Source organism: Prosopis cineraria, unplaced genomic scaffold, assembly GCF_029017545.1.
Source record: "Prosopis cineraria cultivar Desert tree isolate PC_DT_omini unplaced genomic scaffold, ASM2901754v1 PC4, whole genome shotgun sequence".
NCBI lineage: Eukaryota > Viridiplantae > Streptophyta > Magnoliopsida > Fabales > Fabaceae > Prosopis > Prosopis cineraria.
Window position 1 is genome coordinate 15,975,425 of NW_026555335.1, and position 17,159 is coordinate 15,992,583.

General features: G+C 32.8%; 2 protein-coding genes across 3 annotated transcripts in view; both read left to right on the forward strand.

Moving 5' to 3' along the window:
* The first annotated feature begins 264 nt into the window (after window positions 1–264).
* LOC129309194 (selT-like protein) lies at window positions 265–3,090 on the forward strand. The gene is made up of 4 exons (XM_054950616.1): window positions 265–565; window positions 650–723; window positions 1,733–2,051; window positions 2,786–3,090. Exons 1-4 carry the CDS (start codon window positions 398–400, stop codon window positions 2,900–2,902), a joined length of 678 nt encoding a protein of 225 aa, XP_054806591.1. The 5' UTR covers window positions 265–397; the 3' UTR covers window positions 2,903–3,090.
* A 3,592-nt stretch (window positions 3,091–6,682) lies between these two features.
* The window catches only part of LOC129309193 (dicer-like protein 4), a 43,963-nt gene continuing 33,486 nt past the window's right edge, over window positions 6,683–17,159 (forward strand). The window contains exons 1-10 of one of the 2 annotated variants that reach the window (XM_054950615.1): window positions 6,683–7,080; window positions 7,519–7,696; window positions 8,274–8,384; window positions 8,499–8,639; window positions 8,768–8,840; window positions 10,204–10,268; window positions 10,731–10,865; window positions 10,945–11,073; window positions 16,644–16,782; window positions 17,026–17,122. In XM_054950615.1, coding sequence (XP_054806590.1) covers window positions 6,782–7,080; window positions 7,519–7,696; window positions 8,274–8,384; window positions 8,499–8,639; window positions 8,768–8,840; window positions 10,204–10,268; window positions 10,731–10,865; window positions 10,945–11,073; window positions 16,644–16,782; window positions 17,026–17,122 — 1,367 coding nt within the window. In that variant the 5' untranslated portion in view covers window positions 6,683–6,781. The remainder of the gene's footprint in view (window positions 7,081–7,518; window positions 7,697–8,273; window positions 8,385–8,498; window positions 8,640–8,767; window positions 8,841–10,203; window positions 10,269–10,730; window positions 10,866–10,944; window positions 11,074–16,643; window positions 16,783–17,025; window positions 17,123–17,159) is intronic. The other variant, XM_054950614.1, reaches the window with a different exon arrangement.

The following is a 17,159-nucleotide window of genomic DNA, read 5'->3' on the forward strand; positions in this document are numbered from 1 at the left end:
TCCCACTAGGTGGGATCGGCTACATGAATTTTAAGACGCCATTGTAAAAAAAAATGAAAAAAAAAAATTAAAAGCATCATCACTCACTACAATATGAGGATTTCATGTAGGTCACCCAATATATCTATGCTTAAAGGCTGCACATATAATAATAATAATAATAATAATAATTGGTTAGTTTAATTTTGTGTGTATAATCACTTCGGTTATTACAAATAAGGGGGGAGGGAGATATGTTACATGTTGTCCGGATCATATCCGGGATACGATACACCGGGTTCGGTTCCGCGCTATGCTATTCTTATATCCAAACACAGCTAACTCCTCGCCTTCCAGTCGCGTCAAATAGTCGTTTTGCTCCCTTCAACAAGCAGCGTCTCTCTTTCTCACTTCTGCAATGGATCGCGCTCAGTTGTTGTTGTTCGGATTGCCACTGTTCCTCTTTTTTTCCGACTTCATCGGCCTATTCTCCCCGCCTCCACCGAAGCCCCCTCATGGCCATCACCACCACCATCACCATCAGCCCCCGCCGCAGCAGCCTGGAACCTTAGAGTTCCCCTCTGAGGTATCGTTCCAGTTTCATGTGGCGAATTAATTTTCGTCTGGAATATTTTTTATGTTTCCTTTTTTTTTTGTCTTGTAATTCCAGAAACCGAGCGGTCTTGGAGGCGTGGGTATCGGTAACACTGTTATCATCAATTTCTGTGCTTCGTGCTCCTACAGGTTTTTGTGATTTTCTATTCTGGTGTTTTTTTTAAAAAAAAAAAGGAAAAAGAAACTCTGTTGCGCTTATTTCGTTGATTGTTGTTTGCTAGTGATTCATTTTTTGGTGACTTTTTGTGTGACAAACTAACATGTAATTTCATTCGTTCGTTTTTGTTATTGAGGGATTGGCCCTGTCTGCGAGTTTAATCAAGAATCAGTTGTTTGTTTAACTGTGAAGACTTCAAAGTTTTATGTTGATGATACCATATCTTTGGATTAGTTGTAGACCTGTCTTAAACTATAAATTTAATGTTCAAGATAAGTGCTTATCATATACTCCCTCCATTCCTAGCTATAGAGTAGAGTTAACCAATTTCATGGTTCTTAAGGAATGGTAGTTAATATCTTTAAAATTGTAAAAAAAAAAAAAAAAGTTTTTTTGGACATTCTAATTTTGCACTTCACTTTAAAATTAATGACCACACTAAAGTGTGTTTAGGAATTACAACTTGGCGCAACTGACGAGCAGGAATATTGGGGGAAAAAAAATAATTCCTACATCTTTCCCAATATTTAGGATCAAATGGGGCTGTAAAACTTTTCCCTATAATTAGGACTGAAGGGAGTAATTATTATTTGATGTTTCTTGCATTGGTTTGTTATTTGCATTGGCTGCACAAAATTGTGTGTAAAGAATGCAGGGTCTTGCGTGGTTGGTATCATCTACTTTGGATAAGTAGAACCACCAAGAACGACAAAGGGCACAAACACTGTGCCAGAACTTCATACATGGTGCTTAAATACAATTTCAAGTGTCCAGTTGTTTGATTCAAGTATCGGACATGTCACAGTCAGGGTACTGGCCCATTTTTGAAATGATGGTGCATCACAGATTAGTAGTCAACTAGAAAGTTAGTTCAAGAAAATTGCTTCTCTTTCTGCTTAATATTTTTTCTCATACTTTGTTCATTATTTGCATTGTGACACGTAACATTGTTTTAAGAGTGAAAGATTTACTGTTTTGCAGGGGAACAGCAGTAACTATGAAGACTATGCTGCAGAATAGCTACCCAGGATTAGATGTTATCCTCACAAATTATCCCCCACCACTTCCAAAACGTCTGCTGAGCAAAGTGGTTCCAGTTGTACAGATTGGTGTTATAGCTGTTGTTGTGGCTGGGGAACATATTTTTCCAATGTTAGGTTTTGTGGCACCCCCTCCATGGTATTTTAACTTGCGTGCTAATAAGTTTGGAACCATAGCAAGTACCTGGCTTCTTGGGAATGCCTTGCAGTCGTTCCTACAAAGTTCTGGGGCATTTGAAGTTTACTTCAACGGTGAAGTGGTTGGTTGCCTTCCTTCTGTCTTTTATATGTGGATATCTTGTTTATGAACGGTTATTTGCTAATAGATTAGATCTTTCTGTTTGATAAATGCAACCTTTCATACATATGATTTGTGTCTCTGTGCAAGTGCACTACAGGTGTCGCTTCAGTCGTTTCATTGGCATGACCTTGCCATATATTCTTTCCAGTCAATATTTTACTAGAAAGCTATTTGCTTCAAGGGAAATCCGTTGTTGTTATTCATGTCATGAAACTAGTTTGAGATCTAGTCATTAGTGTTCTAAACTTTCTGTAAGCTGAATCTCTTTAGTGTCACGGTAACTGAGTTACCCTAACACCCGAGCAAAATTAGCTACCATTTTTTCCATTATATGAAATAAATATATGTTGCTCCATCTGAAATGCTTTTATAAATCTGGGGATTTTAAAAGTTCAATCCAATATCAGACTCTTAACATATTATCTGCATATCCTTTTGCTTGGAGTAAGGCAGATCTCTCTCTACATCATTATTAATCTAATTGGTCTTTTGTTTTTCCTTCTGATTGCTACTTAGGTCAAGTATTCAATTTGTGGATGAATTCATATGCTCCAGAATACTGGACTTGCTGAATTCTTATGTGACACCAAATAATCAATACAAATAGATCCCTCCTTAGCATGTAAAGTAGATATGTACCGTCCTCATTCTTATAGACTGAGATCTTGCTAATCTCTTGTCTGCACTTTGAAGGTGTTCTCTAAACTGAAAGAGGGAAGGTTCCCTGGAGAGGTGGAGCTAAAAGATCTTATTGGCAGAAAGATGGCAAATGCAAGGCTTGCTGATGGTGTGCCAGAATTGTGGTCCTAAGCTCTTATTTCTTTCATGAAAGATGCTACCGGACGCCCCCATTGCTTAGTGAAGTAGATGCTCATGCTACAATACCAATAGCCAAGTAATGTCATGCTGCAAGGTTTTCAATTTCATCTCTGTAGTTAATAATATTGATTCAACCTAAATTTTCTATGTGCCAAAAAACCAATTTCAGTTCTTTTTAAGCTTGACTTGAGCCAGAAATTCTTGTTTACACCAGGACATGAATTCAAATATAACTTTTAGGTAAGTGAAAAGAATGAATGAACAAATATTATTTATATCTAAATGGAAAAAAAAAATACAAAAATCATAATTTAGTATTTGCCCCTTGTATTCAATCCTATTGTGATTTCAGACTGCAAATTTGTATCGTGCGTGACTTTTTTTCTCTCTTCTTGCATGTCAACAAAAACAATATACGTCGTTGGTTGATCTTGAATGTGGATATACAAATGTTGTCACAAAAAAAAAAAAATACAAATAACTGGACATCCTTGGGATGGTGTTGTGAACAGTTAATCAAATTGGGATGAAATTGGATGTCACAAAATTAGAACATGCAAGTGAAAGTTTATCCGTGTTTTCCCGTGAAAATGGAGTAGTTTCATGGGAGAACATGCATGTTGAAAATCCAAGTTGTTGTTTATTTTCATCTGGAAAGAGGCCAATGATTGGAGAGGTTACTCATGATGATGTTGTTGTTGTTGTTAAAAGGGACTCGGCCAACTCAATATTATGGGAGAATGAGAAGTAAGGACCTCATAAAAAATTATGTCAAATCAAGAATTTTAATATTGAAACATGGGAGAATGAATACTGAATTTAGGAACTTTAATTTTGAGAAAATTCTAAGTTGGCATTAATCTTTGTATGGGTCCTTCCTTGTCATTTCCCCAAATATATGGGAGATATTGTTATCATCGAAGGATATATATATACATATATATATATATATATATAAATATGTATGTAGTATTTTATAGTTGGAAAAAAATATTTTTTTTTCATTTCTTCTCTTTTTACATTTCGTTTCATTCTACATACCGAGTCTTATACAAATCGAATTCTTTATATTCATTCATGCATATATTCACAAAAAGAATGAAAGAAATGAATGTCCTTTTATATTTTATTTTTGTAAATATAAAAGATTTGAATTTATAATCATGGTTAATGGAAAAGAATGTCATTAGTCATCAGATTTTTGTTTTAAATGATAAAGGAGGTTGTATCAATATAATAAGAATTCTCAAGTTAAAGCTTTAAAAATGCAACAGCATCGATTAAATATTCAAGAAGCGATATGCTTTTAGACCATGTTAGAATTTCATCTTTGGCTTTCTTCTCTTCTTCACACACACCAATCACACACGTTGCTCTGCGAACTAATATCCTCTAGTATCCACACAAAAAAGGATGGTCTTTAATGTTACAAGCGCTTTTAATGAGATTTTGATTGTAGTTCAAATTTAAAATATTTAACTTGTAATTTTAAAAAAATATTTTTTTGAAAAGTATCAATCACAAGATTTTCTTTATTTTTATACTGTATTTATTAAAAATAAAATTTATAAAAATTTTAAGAAGCTTTTAATATTAAATCTGAATAATACTAGATGGTCAATTTATGAAAATTACAAACGCTTTTAATTTTAAGTTTGGATCATCCTAATTGGTGATAAGAAAATTTATTAATTTTTATAAATATTTATTTTAGTAAATACAGGATAAAAATAAAGATAATCTTCTAACAAAAATTTTTTAAATTATTTTTAAATTGGCCAAAAAAAATTTTTTTAAAAAATTTAAAATTTAAAATCCAAATCATCTAAATAAGACTACAAATTGGCAGAGTTGGACAGGACAGAGGTCCTATTTGATGCCCAATTTGAAATATAAATAAGCTATATTTTGTAACTCGTTGCCCAATCTTACTCATGAGATGCCTAAGCATTTTGGGCTAGGCAACATTGGGCTATACTTTCTATCATATGTGAAGAAAACTTCACTAAATTAAACTTAATAAGTATCTGAAAAAAGAGGAGTTACTAGAAAAAATAAGTAAACAATTATAAATTAATATGCCACAAAGTAAAAAGGAAAAAAGAAAATCTACTTGTGAAAGAAAGAAAGAAATATAATGAAGACTTAAACATAATAGGAACAAGAACATGAACTTTACAAATGGTGATTTATTTATGTAATTTTTTAATAAAACCACAATTTCAATGAGAGAAGTCCAGTATTATGTGAATTTCTTAGAAATGTTCTCTCATTTCATTGACTCTATACGCACAATTTTAACACTAACCTTGATATTTTAAAAATAAAGACATAATATCCATATATATATATATGTATGTATTGTTCGAGCAAGACCAAATGAGTAGGGCAACATATATTACTCATTGCCTGGCTTGAACATGCCTAAACCCTTTTAGCTTGCATTTTTTTTTTTGTAGGTTGGGTTCGAAAATTTTTATTGATCTAGGCAGGCAGTTAGACTATATGAATAGCCTTACATCTGAATTTAATCTAAGCGACCTAGATTTATCTCATCAAGCTAATTAACATTGAAGACAAATCCTCGAATATCTTTATGGTTTTTGTCTTCCAATAAAACCACACTCTTTATCTTTATGCGGCATCATCTCTCTCCCACTTCCCCTCTTTCTTTTTGGATGGCTTCCAATGGCAAAAGTCATCTTAAATAAATCCTAATATTCCTTTATGTAAGGAGGTGATGCTTGGGCTCCAAGAAAAAGACATTATTTAATTTAAATGTCACATTTAAATATTTGAGATTAATTGGTACATAAATGAAACAAAAAGTAAAAAAATAACTTAACGCACCGATAATATAGTTTGAGATAATTATCATGCAAAAAAAAAAAACAAAAAAGAAAAGGTGCATGGATTTGTATTACTTAAGCAAGTGGCAATATTGATGAGAAAGGTGGAGAATAAAGGCCCCAAATAAAATAACAAGGCATTTTGTGAAGCTCAATGTCCTTTTAATGGAAATGAGAAAGTGTAAAGAATGGTAGCAAAGAATTATGGATGGAGATAATGTAGAAAGAAATTTTAATCTTGAAAGAACCAAGAGAGAGTTTGAAATTTTTTGATAGTGAATATGAATTTGGAAAATAGGCTGTTAAAAGGGTGTGTGCAGGAAAATGAAATACTCACAAATTAATTGTCATTCAAATAATTAAAAAATAAAAAAGAACAAGACTATTTAGCTAGTTAAGATACACCAATTAAAGTAACATTGCTCATGAAATTGTTAGGCTTAAAAAAGAAAAACAAAATTAAATTATTTAGCCAATCAAAAAAATATTTAGGAGACAAGATTAAGTTAATTTAATTAACATGAGCCAACTTAAAATTTAAAAATCATATGAGACTAAGATCTTTTAACCAATGAAAGAGGAAGATTTGCACAAAACTAACGTTATTTAACCAATCAAAAATGATTTGTTCTTTTGCTAATCAGATGAGTTTTATGAAATTTGTATAATATAGTTGATTGATTGATAATTGATTCATAATATAATTGCTTTTAAAAAAGGAAAAAAAATCACATCCTCTACTTTACAAACCTTTAAGAAATGATGTATGACTTGGGAAATTTAACAGCAAAATAAGTGTAGAAGTGTAGATAAATAATAAATTATGTGTGATTTTTTTTTTTAAATTTAAAACTTCTATTCCAACATATTCTGAAATGGGTCGGGTCTCAACAGTACGAGACTCTCCTTGTTGCCTAAGGAAGCAGAGAAGAAAAAGCGCAGAAAGAAGGAATCAGCTGATGTGCTGACTGCTGACTCTCAAGTCTCAAGGCAAAATGATACCCTCTGTCTCCAAAGGACAATGCTAGATGCGAAGAGGTTATCTCCTCAAAGCCGCAGAACACTTTCGATTCTCGTGCCATCATCCGTTTCGGTCACACTAGCCTCCACACATTCTCTGGGCATGAGGCTTTTGTGCTCCAAACCTCCGATAATGCCGGGTGTGGAAGCCTCTGGCACAGTCGATTCCTCGGACTCATCTTCGTCTTCAAGTCTTTCTGATCATTTGCTGTCTTTATCTCTCAATGGAGTGCATAAACAGACGGAGTCGGTTTCCGAAGACCAATTTGTGAAAAAAGATCCTCGGGAAATTGCCAGGGAGTATGTGGGATTTGACTTTGTTTTTTCTTTTTGTGAATTACGTTTAGTTTTCAACTGGGCAAATGGTTTGGTTATTTCTTAGTGACATTTTGTGTTTACGTTAGTAAAACTTTGCTTCGGTTATTATTAGAAAGGGCGTAAAATGCAGTTAACTCAGTGTCGGAGTTCTACAGATGAAGCTTCTGCCCCGCTACATATTATGATTTGCCTTCTCTTTTGATTTTTTTTTTTTTTAATTTCTGACCATTCAACTAAAGTATGCTATTTTCATATTTTATCTTTTGGCGGGTGTTATTTTCATATTTTAGTTTAGAAATTAATACTGCCAGTAACTATTAGGAGCTGAGTAATTATGTTTACGTGCTCATTTTTCTGATCATCTCGATATCTTTTACGATTAGAGGATCTTACGCTTTGTTACTTGATGTGCTCCGAAAGGTATCAATTGGAATTATGCAAGAAAGCTCTGAAGGAAAATATAATTGTGTATCTGGGGACAGGTTGTGGGAAGACTCACATCGCTGTGTTGCTTATGTATGAGATGGGGCACTTGATACGGAAGCCTCAGAAGAACGTATGTGTTTTTCTTGCCCCTACAGTGGCATTAGTTAACCAGGTGAGCTTCTGGGCGTAATGCTTCGTTGATGCGTTGATGGGCTATGTGCTCTCTACTGCTCTGTAGCTCAGGTTGAGATTCAGGGAGAGCCTGAAATTGGCTTTTTCGAATCTGACAGGGAGTTTAGCAGGGAAATTATGCTATAATCTTATTTTAGTCATCTGGGAATCAATGAGTTTTGATGTAAGAGCTGTTCATGGTATCTTACATTGTCATCCTTGTTCTCTGGGCATTCCCCAATGAAATTTTTGCCAATGTCCTCAAACAAAGCTGTATATTCTAGGATTGTTACCATTGTGGATCTCATGCATCATAATATTGTGTAAGGAATAGTTCTTTTATGAAAAAATCCCTTTCTTTTTTTTGTTTTTTTTTAAACATTAGGAGGGATTGGATCCTTGATCTCTTCCCACACTACAATTGCCACCTAAGCTAGCCCCAGGTGGCTTTTTTATGTAAAATTCTGATTGTTTGTTTGCTTTTTTTTTTAATCTTTAGTAATCTCCAACTGAACTTCAAATGCATGAGGCCATGTTTAGTTAGCACGTTCTGAAGCATGCTTGTTGATTATCTGTAGCAAGCAGATGTGATAGAAGAGTCTACGGATTTTAAGGTTGGGGTTTACCGTGGGAGCTCAAAGCGCTTGAAAAAACATCAAGATTGGATGCAAGAGATCGAGCAACATGAGGTCATAATGCTTGTTAAGTGATATAGAAGTAAATTATGTTCTTGATATTATTGTTCTTTTGTGATGCTTTTACTTGCCTCTAAAATTTCTCTCTATTTGTGATTTTTGTTTTAGGTTCTTGTTATGACCCCTCAGATACTTTTGCGCGGTTTATCTCACACTTTCATAAAAATGGAGATGATTTCTCTTTTAATATTTGATGAATGCCATCATGCCCAAGTCAAAAGCAACCATCCATATGCAGAAATCATGAAAGTATATATTGGTTATGCTCAAATTCTTATCTAATCGTTTACATCTTTCCCACCCAATGGACTTCTGTTGTTTTTGTTGTATTTTCTGGCGGTTCTTTTTCTACAAAATTTGATTTACTAATGGCGTAGGTCTTCTATGAACGGGAATCCAGTAAGATTCCCCGCATCTTTGGCATGACAGCTTCGCCAGTTGTAGGGAAAGGTGAGGCAACTTTACATTTGTTTAAAAATCTGATCCTTGACACAATTCTTCCGCTTCCCTTTTGACATAAATTTTTTCTTTTGTTAACTTTCTGCTCAATATTTTTTTCCTTTAGATAATTCCACTTGTAGAATTTCTTCTCTCGATTTTTTGTTTCAAATATTTTTGTTGCTTCTCTCTTTTAGAGTTTGTTCTCCATATCTAATTAAGTAATAGTTTTATCATGAGCATTAAAAGCTTAGTAACATGCTGATTCAGCTTGGACCTAGTTGTTGCTCAAACCTTGCTCTCTAAGCCCCTCTTATACTTTTCAGAGGTATTTAGTGTCTCAGGGAGCTATAGGATATGGCTTGGGGACATTTAAGGATATTTTCTAACATTGGAGATGGATGAAACTGAGAGTCTCCATTCCCTGCTCCTATAAGATTGGAACCATTAGCAATTGGAAATTTTCTATTACTAGCACATGGGATGTAGTTACTAAATTGATGAGATGAATTTTTCATGACATCTATAGCCCCTAAGTCAGTGACCCAAGCAGTTAGAATAGGCTTATATGAAGACCATATGAATTCATTGTTTTACCATTGTGGGCAAACGAGCAGGTTATAGTATTGCTAGATGTCATTTCTAGAGTCCCCAACAATTTTAATCTTCTTAGGCACCTCCCTGTTAAGACTTCCTTCCTGAATGCTTTTCACTTTTTGACTAATGTAAGTGATCTTTTCTTTGAGGTTCCTTCTGTTCATGTTTTGGAGACTTCCCATCTAGCTTCCAGCATCATTCTCTGGTGCATCTTGGTTTCTTCCAAGTAAAGATAGAATTTCACCAGAACTTTCTCAGAGACTACCTCAAGTAATTAACCTGGTCTTTGCTCAAGATGTGTAATAAAAAAATGAGGTCACAGTGCAATCAGGTAAGTTTCACATTGCACTCAAATGTCATATCCAAAACATCTCTTGGATAGATGATTAGTGAGCAACTGATCATTTGATTGGTAATTCCTCACTTTTTGATACCTTATGGTTGTCAAAAATGCTGATGGAACCTTGTCCAAAGTTGCTGTTGTTGGGACAGCAAAGATATTTGGAGAATTAGTTTAAGAAATGTATTAATTGTAACCAATTCAAACCTGTAATTTGCTAATTTGCTGTCTATTAGCAAGTTCTCTCAAGTATCTTAACAGTTTTGCAAAATTTTATCCTAGTGGCTGTCATTTTTAGGATTTGGGTGGAGATAAGATAATTGGCAATGCTAAGGAGGTCCATGGATATATCTCATCTATGAAGCTGAGAAAATATGACTAATAAATGATGTTCATTTTTTTATTTGTTCTCTAAATTTTTGGGTTGTAAAATTTCAGGTGCTTCTAGTAAAGGAAATCTATCAAGGAGCATCAATAGTCTCGAACGTTTGCTTGACTCAAAGGTGAGTTCTGTGGAGTATAATAAACTGAAATAAAAAGATCTGGTAAAATGACAGAATTTTGTACTACTACTTGTGCTGGTGTGAACGATTTTATGGCTGATTTTTTTTCCCTTTCTATTCTATTCAAGAAAGAATGTTTCTTTAGGGTGTGAATATTTTTACTTATCATGAAGCTTGGTTAAAATCGTATAATTAAATGAGCCTAATATCTTGACCACCTTTACTATTGGGTTTAGAATTGTTGAAATGTGGCTTGTGAATCCCAATCTAAGATTTATAGTATTTGAGCTGTTTTAAATTCTTTTTACTACTTTTTCAATGTTATATTTATTTTCCCTGTGTGAACCCTGCTTGTTAAGATAATAGCAGATGGGAACTTTTTTTTTTTTTTTTGGGTTGATAGTTATGTAATTGTGTCGTTAGATGCTGATGTTGATCAAGATCATTGATTTGGATTTGCAGGTATATTCGGTCTCGCAGAAAGAAGTGGATACTTTTGTGGCCCCTCCTGTAGTTACTATATATTATTATGGTCGTAGTGCCAATGAACCATTGTACACGAATTACTGTACCAAGCTATGGGAGATTAAATGTCAGGTATGCATTTAAAACATGTTTTAGGATGTTATGTCATCTAGAAGAAGATTTTCTTACTATTCCATTTTGATGAGAACAGTGCATAGAAATCCTTAGAAGCAGTACAGAATATCACTTGAAACGGAGGAACACAAAGAAACTTCTGAACCGAATGCATAATAATGTGCTTTTCTGTCTGGAGAATCTTGGCGTTTGTGGAGTATTGCAAGTAAGACTACGTTGTCAGATTATAATCCTTGGTTACTAAATTTGTTGGACTGAAAAGGATGATGAAGGTAATCAATTGTTTACCTATATTTAAATATTGATATATCAATATATTTTTGAGACATTTAGGGTTTAATATTCCTCTGAACTTATTTCATTTGTTGATACTAAAAATGAAAATAGACTCTTATTTCAAGTAAAACATGTAACTTCAAAAAATAAGATAATTTTACCAGTCCAAGTTGGCTGGCGTAATTGATGGGAGGGTCTTATCACTTAAGTAAGTGGCTGGGAGTTTGAATTCCAACTCTTGTGGATATAGCAACTTAGTTGGAAGGGGTCTACCTTTTGCATTAGTGCCAAAGGAGATAGTGCCAAGGGAGATAATCTCTAGTATTGGCAGGTCTATTTCTTGTGCTCATTAAAAAAGGCAGTTTATCCTAATTAAAATGAAATATTTAGCCTAAACTTATTCTAATTAAAATTAAATATTTAAACTAATCCTAAACATATATAAACTTCTCCTAAAAATAACTTAAAAAAAAGTACCTTGGCTTAAAACTAAAAGTACTAAAATAGACACATGATAGACAATCTCCAAAACTCCCCTTTGAGTTGGGTATTCTGAAACTGGAGCGAATTTGGTCCTTCTTAGTCATTCAGTTGCTCATCCAAGACATGATTTGATTGTTTCTTGGACACCCAGATTTTGTACTTGTGGTTGTTTGAACTTGAGGGGCAGCATCATAGTGTAAGTTTTCATGCTGCTTCCCTTGATATGCTTAGCGTTTTTGGTCATTTCTTTGCTCATTGGCTGGGCATTGGGCAATGTGGTTGGTTGACTCCCATATTTTAGTGGAGTGCTGTTTATAAAATATAGAGAGGAAAGAAAAGAAAACCATTGAGTGAAATGTGTTCAGTGCATTTTGACTTACGTGAAGGCTATGTTTGGTATGTTGAAAATGGATTTGAGGAATGGGAATGTTTGGTAGATGACAATGTTACTTTCTTGGAAAGATATTTTCCCATGTTTATGGGAGAGAGTTCTTCCATTCTTATTCCCATTTGCGCCAAACAGGCTGAAGTTTTGTTTTTACAGGAAATGTTACAGAAAACAAGTCACTAAAGATTCATTACCTATGGAATAAGTGAATAATTTCCTATTCATTACCTGCCTAATTGTGACATATCAGTTATAGAACAAAAAGCATGTTATGGTTAGCCAGCTCCAACATACATGGAGCTCTGTATTTGTAGGAGAGGTTACTAGACAAGTCATTAAAGACTCGTAAATACAAAGTAATATCGTACGCATTACCTACTTGCAATATGCCAATTGTAGAACAAAGGGTTAAAGGGCAGTTTTGCCCTTCAACTATTCCCTCAGGAGTGTTTAGTATCCTAAACTTACATGTGGTGCAATTTTTCTCTTCAACATTTAAAAATGGTGCATTGGGCACCTTGCTGTTAAAAAAGTTAACTTTAACCGTTAGTTGACCTAGAAAATTACAGAGAAGAACTTAAAAAATAGATAAAAAAAACTTCAAAAATTAGAGAAAAAGACCCATAAAATTACAAATAAATACGTTATAAGAAAATTAATATCAATTAAATCCTTAGAATAGTGTGATAATTTATAAATATTTTTTCAAAATTTTGCAAGTCCTTCAAATATTCGCCGTTAGTGTAAAAAATGCATTCATTTTATAAAATAACAATACATTAGTTAAGTTGTAAATTTCTAAAGAATGTGTAAATCTCAAAAGTTAACTTATAAATTGTATGAAGATTTGTAAAAGAAATATAATTTTTTTAATTATTTATTGGCATTGCTGCTAGCAATTTGTGATCCGTTAATAACCCAATAACTGGTCAAATTGGTTGGTCAAAATCCTATTTTAGTCTTCTACATGGGTAAGAAATAATATTCATATCCTGGTATTTATACATAATTTAGGGGACATAATTGGTATTAATTTTCTTATTGGGTACTTATGTGTAATTTTTTGAGATCTTTTTTGCAATATTTGAGGTCCTTTTCTGCAACTTTTAAGTCAACTAGTGGTCAAATATAACTTTTTTAATGGTAGGGTGCTCAATGCATCATTTTCAAGTGTTGAAAGGAGAAATTGCATCCCATATAAGTTTATGATACTAGACGCTTTTGAGTTTTGAGTGAATAGTTGAGAGGCAAAAATGTTATTTAACCTTAGAATAAAACACATGATGCCTACTCCTTATACTTTAACCAAAAAAAAAAAAAACCCTGCATGTTGCCTATTGTTGAGGAGCATTAACCAGCATGCTACTTTTATGTTTTCCGTTTTATTCTTTTTATTATTATTTCATTTTTTTATTATTCTATGCAACCCGATTAGATTCATTATTAGATCTGATGAGGATTTGTTTATATATTATTAAGTTAAATATATTAGGTTTCCTGATTTACCCTAGATTCTATTAGGCTATGGAGATAGGTGGAACTAGTTTTAGTGCTCATCTATAGAGCTCATCGCCTTTGGTTTGTTTAGATCTAATTTTCATGGTCCAGATTTATAGCTTTTCAATGGATGTTTTTAAATAAAAAATTACTTTTTTTGGGAAACTGACAATTAAGAGATTGTCTTTATTTTAGATTATGTTTCCATTAAAACAATTTTTTTAAATAAATTTGGACCATCCAAATTAGATTTAAACGGTCAAGAGACGACGAGCTCTTACAGATGAGCACTGAAACTAGTTCTGGAGGTAGGCGTGTTGTCTCCTCTGTAAAAACTCTTCTTTGCACCAGAATAAATGCATTAAATTGAGAAAATATTTTGGCCCAGTTGATTTCTTCACCTATGGTAATTGATACTTAGGTTATTCACATTCCAATGCAGTTACCATGTAGAAATTTTGGTTTATAACTTATTTTATTAGATGAAAGTAATGTTGCATATATAGATGATAAATGGGGAGACAGACTTCTGCTCCAACTAAAACTTTAACTCTAAAAAGTAAGATAACTGTATCCTAATCAAAATAACATAACTATATCTTAATACATAATAAAACACTTAAACCTAATTTTATTCTAATCAAAACATAACATTTACATTTTAAGCTGACCCTAAATGAATAGAAACGTTATCCAGAAAATAACTAATAAAACAAATAAATCTTTGTTAAAACAAAACAAATAAAATAAAAACAAACTGAATCATAATTGATCCATAATAACTCATTACTAACACATATCATTTCCAAAAGAACATCATGTAGCAATCATTTGTTCTTCACTGTTATCACTATAATTAATTGTGTTAAAGGGCATTTTTGCCCTTAAACTATACACTTGGGAGCATTTAGTATTCTAAACTAACATGTGCCATTCCCCTCTTCGACATTTGAAATGGTGTATTGGGTATCCTAACATTAAAAAAGGTAACTTTGACTGTTAGTTGACTTAAAAATTATAGAAAAAAAGGACCTCAAAAATTACAAAAAAAGACCTAAAAAATTACACATAAATATCTTATAAGAAAATTAATATCAATTAAGTTCTCTAAATTACATAAAAATACCAAGATACAGATGTTATTTCTTACCTAGGCAAAAGACCAAAATACAATTTTAAATTACCAATTTAACCTACTACTGGGTAATTAACAAATCACAATTGTTGGCAACAACACCAATAAATAATTAATATATAATTTTTTTTACTAATATCATATTAAATATTAACAATTTAATAATAATAATAATAATTGTTATTATTTATTAATTTTCACACCCAATTTACAAGTTAACTTTTGGGATTTACACATTCTCTAAAAATTTACAACTTAACTTGTGTATATGTTATTTCTAAATGAATGTGGTTTTTACACTAGTTGTTAATTTTTGAAGGCAGATTTGTAAATTTTTGAGGAAGACTTATAAATTATGATACTATTTTAGGGATTTAATTGAAATTAATTTTCTTATAGAGTACTTATTTGTAATTTTATAATTTATTTTTTTTATAATTTTTGAGGTCTTTTTCTCTAATTTTCTGAGTCAATTAATGGTCAAAGTTAATTTTTTTTAATGGCAAGGTGCCAAGTGCACTATTTTCAAATGTTGAAGGGAAAAATAGCGAATAGTTGAGGAGCAAAAATATCCTTCAATCCTAATTAATTTGGCATGCCTTATGGTCTTGTAAACAACTTTTGAGATTCTAAGATATGCAATTAATATTAAGGATTTGGTAATGACCAAAGTAATATGGATGAAGTTGGTTTATTGTATCAAATAAAGTTTCTTATTTGCAACTGTTGTTTGTGGTCATGTTTCATGTAAAGCTAATGAGCTTCCACATTATCGCTTTTTCACCTCCTTATATATTATTATGTATGTAATGTATGAGAAGGTTGTGGCTTACTTCATAAAAACCAAATTATTATATTTACACATTGTGAATGCATTATGATTGTTAAGAGGGATGTGTGACTTTTAGCATGCGCCATGCTTTTTTGCTTGCTCTATGTTATGCTTTGTTAAAATTGCCATTAAGTCCATGTGTTGGTGTATTTATCTTGAAACATCTTTTGATCATGTAGAGCATAGAGTAGTAACTACTTCTATGTTAAATGGTGAGAAATATTCAAATTGGGAAACTAAACAGTGTAGGAGGGGAACTGAATTTACTGTGTTTTATTTCTCTTAATTTGATGCATTAAATTGGAGCATAATAATGCAAGAATTTTCTAGCATAAGATGTTTGCCACTCAGAACTACTGAACTAGGATAGTGTCTTCTGGCCACCATATAGTGCTTGACCTCTATTCATTGAAATCAAATATCCCTTGAATTTGTTTAGAGAGGATGGTAGCCTTGTTGCATTGGCCTGTACTGTGAGCTCTTATAGTTTTTGTTATAGATTTTTCTCATGAGTTTGGAAGAAAAACTTTTTTTCTTTTCCTTTCCTTACTTTAATGGATATGTTCTTTGAAAAAATAAATGAAATTAAAAGAGGGGGACAGCCCTATACAGAATTGATATTAGCATATATATATATATATATATATCTATGAAAGGTCAGCAGCCGTCAGATATCTATAAACAGGACTGGATGGGGCTGCTGATCCATGCAAACATTCATACTTGTTTCAGTTATTGGCTCGCTAAGCTTTTTGGGGTAGCCAGATTTTCATCTCTTTTAGGATAGAGTAGATGTGGATTTTTTGGCTTCATTCTGGGTTTGAGCTCATGGCTTCTTCTTCTTCTTCTTCTTATTATTATTATTAGTATAAAAAAAAGAAAAAAGAAAATGAGGGGGTATTTCTAATGCTTTCCCTAAGGAGTAGAACTCATTTTAGCTTGGTGTTTTTTCCTTTGTTTTTCTATTCTTTTCCGCGTAGATTTAGGGTTTCTGTTGCTCAGTCTTTCTACTTTTATTCTTACATTTCATGACAAGGTATTAAAAAAAAAAAAAATCTTTGCTTACAGTAGGCCGTGATTATTTTTTTCTGCTGATGTTTTTTTCTTCACTTGATAACTTGCCGTCTTGGTTTTTTTATGCTTGCTTCGTATTCACCCTTCAAGGCTAGTCGTGTTCTTTTGAGTGGTGATCACTCTGAAAGGCTTGAATTTGTGGAGGAGGAAGGAAGTGCAAGTGAATACTCTTTTTGTGACAAATATCTAGCACGGGTGTCTGAGTTCTTTATTTCTGAATGCATGAAAGGTACTTTAATTTTGCTAGGCCTTTTAGTTGGAGCTTTGCAGTTGCTTAAAATCTGTAGGCTGTTACTTCAAATACTTCACTAGTTGTTATATTCACTGTTATATCTGCTTTCATTTTTTCTCCAGCAATAGTCATTTTCTACGATATTTTAATTATTCACATGTGGTTAACAGAGTCCTTTTATTATGCAGGCGTCATTATAGTGAAAATAAACATACTGTTGTTTGTTCTCTGAATCTTTAGGTGACCATTTGTCTGATCTCTCTTCTCTGGACAATTTAAAAGAGCCTCTTTTCTCAAGAAAGCTTTTACGCCTCATTGGGATACTGTCCTCATTTAGGTTGGTAGTCCAGTATCACTTTTGATTCCCATGACTG